Raw genomic sequence first — 10,596 nt, forward strand, 5'->3', positions numbered from 1 at the left:
GCGAGATTTAAACTAAATTTCTTATTTCATATCCATAACACCAAATCAACGTCTGCATTTAATACCCATTCATCGAATATTTTTATTTTCATTTCTCTTTGGCAGTGAAGATATTTTTATCTCCTCTCTTTTTGCACAATTACAAATCTTTCTCTTGTTGAACCAGAGTTGAAAGTAGTGATATTCAATGATGATGATATTGAAGGCCAAAAACAAATCTCTAAAGCTAATCCTAATAGTTGAAGCTTGAATGCTTGATGTTGTAGTAAGTGATTATTTGCTTATATTTTTGTGGTTGTACTAGATATTTTGTACTAAATATTGTATATTATAAGCTAGATAAGTTATCATGTCATTCATTTATTATGTTTGTCATTTCTAATATGATATTACATTAATATATATACACTATATAAAAAAATATATTGCCGTGTCCGCGCCGTACTCGTGTCCTATATTTTAAAAAAAAACCGTGTCTCGTGTCTGTGTCGTGTCGTGTCCGTGTCGCCGTGTCCGTGTCCGTGCATCATAGGTAAGAACTTTATAGTTTTCATAATATTCTGTGTTGTATTTGTATGTACATTAAATCTCTCAAGTTTAAATGTGTACTAAAATACTAGTTAATATTCATTTTTTTTGTTACATAAGTTTGAATGTAATTATTACCCTGTCCAATGTTGACAATTAGATTATAATAGGAAGAAGTCAAAAGGAGAATCGTAAATTCAAAAATGAACAAACTTTGAACACAACATTTAAGCTTCGTTCAGGATGACTTTTTTACTGTTTCTTAAAGCTACAAATTAAATTTTTTGTACTAGAAAGTTGCTTTAAGAAGCATGAAGAAACTGTCTACTTGAAGATCTCAAGTAAACCCTAACAATAGAGACAAAAATAGCAAGAACACTCCACAAATCCAATGGAAAAACAAGCAAAACAGTAGTTTTTATTGCAGAAATTAAACTAACGGAAGAAAAATAGCAAGATACAATTGATCCTTAATTCGAGAGGAGGAGCCATCTCTCCCAATCCCTAGAGCTCAAGACACCAAACTCCAAGAATAAGAACAACCACAATAATTTGCATACCCCTAACCCTAATCCTCTCTTCCTATTTAAAGCAAACAATTAAACAACAATTACCCAAACAGCCCTCCCCTAATTCCCTCCTATTTCCTTAATTATTTTCCTCCCAAATCAACCCCCAAATCATCCCATAAATATGCCATCTTTAATTAGAAAATATTTCTTAATTAATCCCTCAAAATCAGCCCCTAAATATGTCATCTTCAATTAGAAAATATTTTCTAATTAATCCCCTCTAAATCAGTCCTCATATATGCTCTCTTCAATTAGAAAACATCTCATAATTAATTCCTTTTGATTAAGAACCATCCTAAACAACTTTATCTTGATTAGGAAATTTAATAATTCCTTCCCAATCAAATTTGGCCGGTCTATCATTGTCCCAAATGAAACCTTAGTGCTTATGATGTTTGAAACAAGTTTAAATTAAATTTGAACCTGGTTAAAGCCTACCTATATGCTATTTCAAATTTCTATATAAGAAAATGGGCTGAAGTCATAGAATATTGATATTAATATAATAATAGAGAAACTTTAGTATGAAAGAAAGTAGGTAAGATATTGTTATAGGATGTTGGGTACAAAAGCTAATGAGTTGCATGTCTAATAATAAGATGTTTAAAAGCTTAAATTTGAAGTTACATAAATGCTAACCAGATAGGTTCACCTACAAAGAAGAGATTCCTCTATGAATATTTTATCTTTTCAGAATAAATATTATTATATGATAAGTAGAAAAAAATAAATAAAATGTGGTAGCAATGGGTATTACAAAAGCCAAAATTTGAGCAATGTCACAAGGAAAGTTGGAGTTAGGCTTGTTTAGGACAGCTTTCTTATTGCTTCTTAAAACAATTTCTCAATAAAAATTTTGTACTAGAAAGCTGTTTTATAAAATAATAAAAAATTGTCCAAACGAGGCCTTAATCTAGTTAAAAATTTTCTTTAAAGATTTATAGATTGAGTAGGATATATCTATGGTATATATATATATTATTGAAATAAGTTTGCAACATATATCACACATAATCATACATGAGTGACATATTTTTATATTTGAGAGAGTGTTGGAAGGCATTTATATCAACATATCTTCTTACTATTAAAAATTATAAATTAATTCTAAATATGAAAATCATGAATCCACATACTCAGGAAAGGAAAGAAAATGAGAATCCCACAAATTCATACCAAAGAAGGAAATCAGGAACCAAAAAATTTATGCCAAAGTAGAAAATACAAGTCTTATTTTTATAATTTGTATTTATATATATACCTAAAAATATTTTCATATTTCATTCCTACATCAATCTATAAATTTCATTGTATCAAATTTTTTTTATGATATAAGAAAAATTACTTCCCACTTTTGTGTTCCCTCCTAAACCCTAAAAAATTTGGTTACAAAAGCAGCCATACTATTTTGTAACAAGTTGGTGAAATCCTAAGAATTCCTTGACTGTTTAAGTGTTTATATTTTGAGCAATCATCCCTTTTGTCCAAAGGCCAGAGTTCTCCCTACACTTCACTGAAGCAACACCTCTTGGGTCCTTCTATTACTTTGATTGTATCTTTCTACTTTTCTTTTATCTTTTGTGTCTGAGTAATGATATTTCCTCTTTAACTTTAAAAAAAAAATATGTTCATTATAAATTTCTTTAGAAAATGTTTCCTTTATGTGAAATTCGAGTAATCTGCATTTGGGTTAGTATCAGGTTGATTTACTTTCTTAATCTTTGTAGTATTATGATTCAAGAAAGCTTAGATTGCATATCACAATATCTGCTACGAGAAATTCTTTTCAAGCTATGCTTCCACAATGCAATAGAGGGATTAAGATATTCTGATTTGTTTTGGATTATGATAAGGTAAAATAACTAAATGTAGAAGGCATGATTAAAGCTAAAAGATTTCTATATAAAAACAAAAAATAAAACCAAAATTTTTTATTTTTTCTTTAAACTTCCTCTAATTTTAAGCATCCATCTTGTATATTCAACTATTTTGGCTACTTATTCTGACATAAAACAAATCAAAACATTCTGATAGATTTTGATTTTTTCAGTATAATAACAATAGAAGAATTTAACACAGCAACAGATCTTTTCAATTCTCTGAATTATAACAATTAATGAGAGAACTGTATAGATTCAGGCTGCAAATGGTTATCTGGCTTATATTTCTATGTTCTTCTTCTCCAATTTTTACAAACTCAGTAGTCTCAAACCTATCCAAAAAAAAAAAAAGAGAGAAAAGAATCCTATCTGATCAAAGCATCAGGGCCTCCCTAAGACCAAAACTCCTGCTATTCTTCAACCCTCTCTTCCCAAAACCAGTATTACCCATCTGCATCATTGCCACAAATTCATTGTAATCAATACGTCCATCCTGCACAAAAGATCAAGTAAAGATCAGTGAATGAAATTGGCTATGTTAAAGATGAAAATTATCGAGAACTAAAGAGTGTACATTGTCTTGATCTACTTCCTGTATTATGTCCTCCAATCTGATATCCTCAATGCCGAACTCTTCACAGGCCTGTTGTAGCTCATCTCTAGTTATGTAGCCACTGCTGTCCTTATCAAAATAGGAGAAGGCTGCAAATAGATGGTCCTCTCTGTCTATCTTATTTAGATGCAGAGTAGCAGCTATGAACTCCCCATAATCAATGGTGCCACTATTATCAACATCAGCCTACAAGAACATATTAGAGGGATTAAAAAAGTTGATAAACACCACTTGAGTGATTCTAAACCCTAAAATTAAGACTTACGGCTTGCATGAGAGCATAGATTTCTGAGTCCTCCATATTTGCACCCACTCTTTCCAGTCCAGCTTTAAGCTCGTCGAAGGTTATATAACCACTGTTGTCAGTATCTATCATCTTGAACATTTCTTTGAGGCCAGCAATTTCATCCTCAGAGAGGCTCTCAGCAATTATCTGAAGGAAATAAGTTCATTAACATTTGAAACTAAAAAGTTCAATTAGTACAAAATAAAGTTTAGTTGATAACAATAACATGCATGCAGGTTTGTCCTAAATAGAACAACAAAAAGCTGCTTAGTTATGTAACTGAACTTCATTAAATTTTTGATGTGAGCATATAGTGGTTGTACCGTAATAGTTTCTATTATAGGAGATTTTTACATGCAGAGTCCAAATGCAGAGAACTGTTGGTTTTATTACTGTGAACAGTAAAAGCGCAGTGGTGAACAGTACCTCTTGAAGAGGAAGACTTATCTCATACTCATTCACTTTAATGAAGGTTTGTGCCTGATTTATTATTGACCTAATTAGTTACAAATCTAATTTATGATCATTCTATTCATTTAAGTTTTAGGCTTAATTAAACCTAGCTAACATTTAAGTTTGTCAATTCCTGCTAAAATTCAAACAATCTTTACCTACTTTTGCTACGAAATGTTTTATTTACCCTTCTCACAAATAGCTAGGCAAAATAGTTATGTGATATAAGAAAATTCCGAGTTTGGACAAAGGGGGACAATGAAGAGAAAAAAAAAAACATTTTGTACCTAGTCAGTTGTTTTGCTACTATTGGTTCGCAAGCAAACTATATTGCCTTTTTCATATATAAATTTGTTCATTAGCTCATTACAAATATTTGATATCTTGGACAAATTTTGCCATTATAAGCTCATAATACTCTAAGAACTTACCCTGAGAGCCATCTTTTTGAGCTTGTTCATTGCAGAGAACTGTTTCAATCGAGATAGGACCGCGGAGTCAAGAGGCTTGTCAGGCGCCAAGCCATTCACTTGCACCCATGGGTGGCCTGCAAAAAATTAATGACGATAAAAAAAAAATCACAGATACTCTCATTAAACATCTTAAGTTTCTATAAAAAATTTGAAGGGTAGGACAAATAAATGCAAATCATACTATCCAAAAGAGAAAAGACAACTTTGTATTCACAATATAAGAGTTCAGTTGCCATTCAATGACAACCCAGTCATCTGCAGCCGACTGAAGAAGATGAAATCTTATTATACATTTTCCGTTTACTACTTTTTGTATTCTTTCCCCAATTCCAACCAAAAACCAGAAATAGAAGGGAACTAATATTGTGAACTCACATAGAACTTCATGAGCTTTCAATCTCCTTTTAGGATCTCTAACTAGCATTCTCCTCACAAGATCTTTGGCACTATCAGAGATGCTAGGCCATGGATCAGAATCAAAATCAAGACCACCATGCAGAACCTCTTCAAAGATCCCATCCTCATTTTCTGGATATTTTGCAAATCAAAAGTGAGGAAGTTAGCTCAAAAGAGAGTATTTCTAAATGAAATTGCATTAGAAAAAGATTATAAACCAAGGAAAAGATCGTACCTGCCCAAAAAGGTGGAACACCACTAAGAAGAATATAAATTATCACCCCAGCACTCCACACATCTGCCTCTGGACCATACTTCTTTCTCAAGACTTCTGGTGCTACATAGTAAGGACTGCCAACTACATCACTGAATATTTCCCCTGAAATTTAAAAAAAGAAGAAGAAAAATCTGCCAATCAATCATAGGTGAAGAATAGCAAGGTCTCAATCAACAATTAAGTAGATAGCCATTTACATGTCAAAAAACCTTCGTTAATGACTGTTCCATTCTATATCAGAACATAAACTAAAGCAACCTTTTCTATTCTAACAGCACAGAAAGTTATGAAGGCAATTTGCTGGACTCATGCAAAAGAAGTGGGGATTCTGTGCTTTCGTGTTGAGAGTTTTTGGTTGTAGCTCAATATTCTTTGTTTGTTATTTCTCTTATATGATTCTTTTGTATTTAGAGATATTTAGGGCGGTTTCTTTTGTGCCAAGATTGGATACATTTTGGGTTTGGAGAATGGTATTTTTTTGTGCCTCATTTATTTTATATACTCATGGCTTCTCAATAGTGGATCATATTCTCTCTCCTCTCTCATGAATGTTGGCTATTATTTTAGGTAAATATGGAGAAATTATTCTGTGCGGAGTTCAGACAATAAGAATTATCCGGACATGTGAGTGTACACACACTTATGTGCACACAGCCGCACAGAATAATTTCTCATGTTTATGTGGTGCTTGATCCATTTGTTTTTCTATTTTGCATTCTTTGCATGTTAGGGGCATGTACAAAACAAGTTAGCTATTCCTCAAATAATTAGAAATCCCTACAAATGATGATGGATCTGCTTTACTTAAAAACCAGTTTGATATAAATGTAAGCCTGAATCTGAATCATAAACCATACCTATATTATATGATCATAAGTTAGTAAATCTGCCTTAAGATTCTATCCCTCAAAATAAAACTCTGGTTGAAGTCTTATCTCTATCTTAAGGATTTCATGCAAGATAGCATTATTCCAACTTCAACAATAGCAAAGTTCAGCAAATTGAAGCAGGGGAGAAATTACCAGGATGAAAGAAAATTGACAAACCAAAGTCAATTGTCTTGAGAGCCGCTTCCTCAGACTGGTTAACAAAAAGAAAATTCTCTGGCTTCAGATCGCGATGCATGACCCCCAAAGAATGGCAAGCCTCTACAACACCAACAATCACTCTTGTAAGCTCTGCTGCCTTTCTCTCCGTAAAATATCCCTTCTGAATTATCCTATCAAACAACTCACCACCTGCACATAATTCCATAACAACATGAACAGCTACAGCATCTTCATAAGCCCCCTTGATTGAAATTACGTTCGGCTGGCCGGACAAGTGATGCATTATCTGAATTTCCCTCCTCACATCCTCTACATCCTCTTCGGTAGTCAACTTCCTCTTCAAAATGGATTTGCAGGCATATTTTTTATCAGTAGCCCTCTCCACGCATAGGTGTGTGGTTCCAAACTGGCCTTGGCCAAGCTTGCGTCCTAAGCTGTAATGGTCCTTCAAATTCTCCGTTTTATGCCGCAAAACAGACCCGGCTTGCAGTCCAGCACTGGAGACTCTCCTAACATGCCGGGGTTTCTTTGTTTCCTTCTTCGGGGGTTGATCGGACGAGGGCTGTACGTTTTCTTCTGGAGATATAGGAGGCTTGGGCTTAGCATCTGGGATCTTAACTGGTTCCGGTGGTTCATTTTGAAGGGATTTAGGGACAGAATTCACCTGGGCCGATGCGCTCTCATTGCTTGCGACTCCATCTTTACTTTGGGAAACCAGTTCATCTTGACCTCGAGTGCCCCAAAAGCTCACAGAAACGGATTGAAAGAGTCCATTCTTTGAAAAGCTTGGACCAACACATGTATTCCCCATTGGCTTCAACCCTCAAATCTCTCTGTAACCTCTCCTCCCCTCCAACGGCATCGGGTTCCTTCCTCCTGAGACGCATCCACAGTTATCTCAGAGGAAATTCCGCAGCCAGATTAGCAAAATCTAAGCTTTGTCACGGAATCAAAATAATTCAGTCGAAAATGGGGAAGATTTCACTTTACTGAAGAATATTAGGAAGAAGAAGAAAAGACCGCTGATTTCTCCAAAAGCTGCCAATTCGTTGAACAAATCTGGCTAATGCCAGGAAAATCTATGCTGAAATAGGAAAGCCATGAAGAGAATGCATAAGAAAGTCCTTGCCAATCGAAGCGGGAGCGCTGGAAAGGAAGAGCTTCTTGCCAGTTCTTGAAAATATAATATAAAGACAACTAGAAGAGATGAGGCGAAGAAAACAAAGGAAAAGAAGAGCAAGAGAGAAAGGTAGAAACAAAAAGGGGCCGGCGCGGCGATAGGGGAGATGGGCACAGCGGTCATTTTAACGGTCGGAAACGGTCTCTTATGAGCATATCTCTCTTCTTTGTATGAGTAAAACGAACGCGGTTAATAGGATTTGGCAAAGGATAGCGGATCGATTTAAGCTTGGATCGATCAAGATTGGGACGGTAGATGTTGATCTCTACAGAAAATTCAAAAAAATAAAAAATAAAAAAAATAAAAAAAAAATAATTTTATGCTCAAATGCTACACAAATTCGGCTAAAATCTCATATCCGCAGCCCACTACAATGCTCATACGTTGCAGTTTTATGAACTGTGCCGTTTCTGAACACACGACAGTCACCCATCCAGTGCCTCGATCACGCCTCCGCTCATGTTGATGAAACGAAAACGAGCAAAGCATCGTCCATTTCTTCATTAATTCCACGCACAATTCCAACCATTCGTCTCTTCCCCTCACCAAGTTGGCTTCCTCGTAGCCTATCCGACCTAAATCCCTCTGCCCAGAGCTTGCGACCGGCCTCCCTCTTGCAATCGGGCTCCATCAGACGCACCTGAACTTCACGCAAGCCCCAAACCTTTCGAACACCTCAATCCATCAACGTTCCTCTACTATAAGACCCTACCGCCCTTTTGAACGAACTTTTATTTGGTCCGGTGAAGGTACGCAACTCTACGTTCGGCCGCCAGTAGAATCGAGCCATGCGTTTTCATTATTTACTGCGCGCCCCGACAACCCGACCCGGAACGGACCCAAGATTGCTCGGTATTGCTAGTATTGATCGATTTTGCTCGGCAATAACCAATACCAAGAAATACCGAGTAAATACCTATAAATTAATACCGAGTTGTACTGAGTTTTTTCTAGCAATACCGAGCAAATACCTAGCAATACCGATCAAATCCCTAGCAATACCGAGCAAATCCAGAGCAAATACCGAGTTGTATCGAGTTGTAGAAAAACTGGTACAACTCGGTATTTGCATGGTATTGATCTTCACAGAGCGGTATTTCTCGTTTTTGCAAAGCAATACCGAGCAAATACCGAGCAATACCAAGAAAATCGCGAACATAGCATTCCCGGGTTCCGCTCCGGGTCAAGTCGTCGGGCCGCGCGGTAAAGAGTAAGAACACGTGGCGACATGTTATTGGCGGGGTATTTTTTTTTTGTAAGTTTCGTTCCCATGCATTGTCATTGCCCTTGACGTCGACGGCACCGTCGTCGACCTCTGCTAAGGTATAATATTCCAAAACCTTGCATTCGGCGTGCTGGGGGACCACCCTACTCACTCTCATAAAGTTGTGGGAGGGAGCCCGGTGCGCTGCTTGCAGTGAGACGAGTAGGCCTCTAAGCGCAATTGTAATATGACGATGATACAATTAAGTACTTGTGCGTGCTTCAGTGCCAGTAAGAAAAAAATTGCACGTCTTTCAAGCAGGTATCTCGAAGAGCCATACGCACTCTCATAACGTGGTACGGTTGAAGACTATGGCCACGGTGCACTCGACACCTATCCTACGCACTCTCGTAGCATGGTAGAGAATGCCTAGCTCCCAAATTTCCCTTAAATGAGGGAGACACTGGAAGGCTGCCAAAGTTTCTAACGAACAGGGTTCCTTAATTTGAACTAAATTTAGGGGACTTGAACTTGAACGAATCATAGAGAATCGACTCTACTATTATAGGGAATGAAATCTGGTACTTAAACCTAAACCTGTGATTTACAAAATAACCAAGTTAAACATGAGAGCAAGGAATTGTGGTGGATGAAGATTTCAAGAAGAATTTGCTTGCAAATACAAATCAAATGGAAAACATACAACATGCTCACAATCAATAACATAGAGATATCACAATAAATATTGAAAATAGTCATGCTAATCAAAAATTCAAGCACGCATACAAAAATAACATTTCTTACAAGCATATTCCATAAGATTATAATGAATGCAGTGATATGCTTGTGAGTAAGGCATAAGTGGTACATGCTGACTGTGACTACCTACCTGTTAGTGCATGTGGGAGATATATAACAAGTAGGATAACATGCCTACAGACATGAGTGTGAATTTATGACACACATAATAACTCACCTAAAGCAACTATAAGAAACATGTGAGTACTTATGAGCGACAGTGAAAGATATAAGGATGAATATAACAACTCACACATCAACATACATAAGGAAATAGATGATGAATATAGCTCATCGGCGATCAACATCAACCTACAACTACATACACTAACTTCCCTTTTAAGTGAGGGAGGAGAATGTGCAACATATGTAAGCTACTACATGAAGCTCGTCATGTAGGAAGCAACAAATGAGGTATAGTAACATTTGCAAATAAAAGAATATGATCCATCATACACACAGTAGCCTACCTACGGGTAGCACTAGAAGATTTGCGTTCAGTGCCACTTATCCGCAGATAATTATGGGAGATTCTTCATACACACAACAATCTGTCCACAAGCTAAGTTGACGATTTCTGGATGTCCGCTGACGATCTACAGACAAATGCAGTAAAGCTTGCAGTACAAGACTGTTTATTTGCAAGAAACAAAGAAAAACCTGCAACGCAGTGCTATGAGTCGTCTATAAGCAATGATTAAAGATCCGTGCTAAACAGAATCTATTTGCATGCAATTGCCGACAATTATTGAATGCATAGTGCTGGAGAATAAGTAATGCTTAGCAAAACTTGTTTTTGCACAACAACGAACTTGCATAAAGCAACAAATGATCCATAGCCAAATGCAACAATTCACATGTAAGAAGAAGCAAGGAATTTGTAGTAA

General features: G+C 36.2%; 2 protein-coding genes across 5 annotated transcripts in view; one reads left to right on the top strand and one right to left on the bottom strand.

Moving 5' to 3' along the window:
* LOC110096579 (putative exosome complex component rrp40) overlaps nucleotides 1–5,996 on the top strand; it is a 20,701-nt gene extending 14,705 nt beyond the window's left edge. The window contains exons 10-11 of one of the 4 annotated variants that reach the window (XR_002303106.2): nucleotides 4,240–4,351; nucleotides 5,754–5,996. Coding sequence is in view for 3 of the 4 variants with exons in the window: in XM_028694973.1 (XP_028550806.1) it covers nucleotides 4,253–4,312 (60 nt within the window). In the remaining variant the exon portion in view is untranslated. Of the gene's footprint in view, nucleotides 1–4,239; nucleotides 4,772–5,753 lie in introns of those variants that run through there. The other 3 variants (XM_028694973.1, XM_020822601.2, XM_020822600.2) reach the window with 3 other exon arrangements.
* On the bottom strand, nucleotides 425–8,545 carry LOC110096578 (calcium-dependent protein kinase 10). The gene is made up of 7 exons (XM_028694972.1): nucleotides 6,501–8,545; nucleotides 5,437–5,580; nucleotides 5,181–5,333; nucleotides 4,764–4,879; nucleotides 3,859–4,026; nucleotides 3,555–3,779; nucleotides 425–3,473 (listed from the first exon to the last, which is right to left on the bottom strand). The coding sequence occupies exons 1-7, from the start codon at nucleotides 7,336–7,338 to the stop codon at nucleotides 3,354–3,356; spliced, it is 1,764 nt and encodes a 587-aa protein (XP_028550805.1). The 5' UTR covers nucleotides 7,339–8,545; the 3' UTR covers nucleotides 425–3,353.
* Nucleotides 8,546–10,596: the final 2,051 nt, after the last annotated feature.

This window comes from Dendrobium catenatum, unplaced genomic scaffold, assembly GCF_001605985.2.
Source record: "Dendrobium catenatum unplaced genomic scaffold, ASM160598v2 fragScaff_scaffold_617, whole genome shotgun sequence".
NCBI lineage: Eukaryota > Viridiplantae > Streptophyta > Magnoliopsida > Asparagales > Orchidaceae > Dendrobium > Dendrobium catenatum.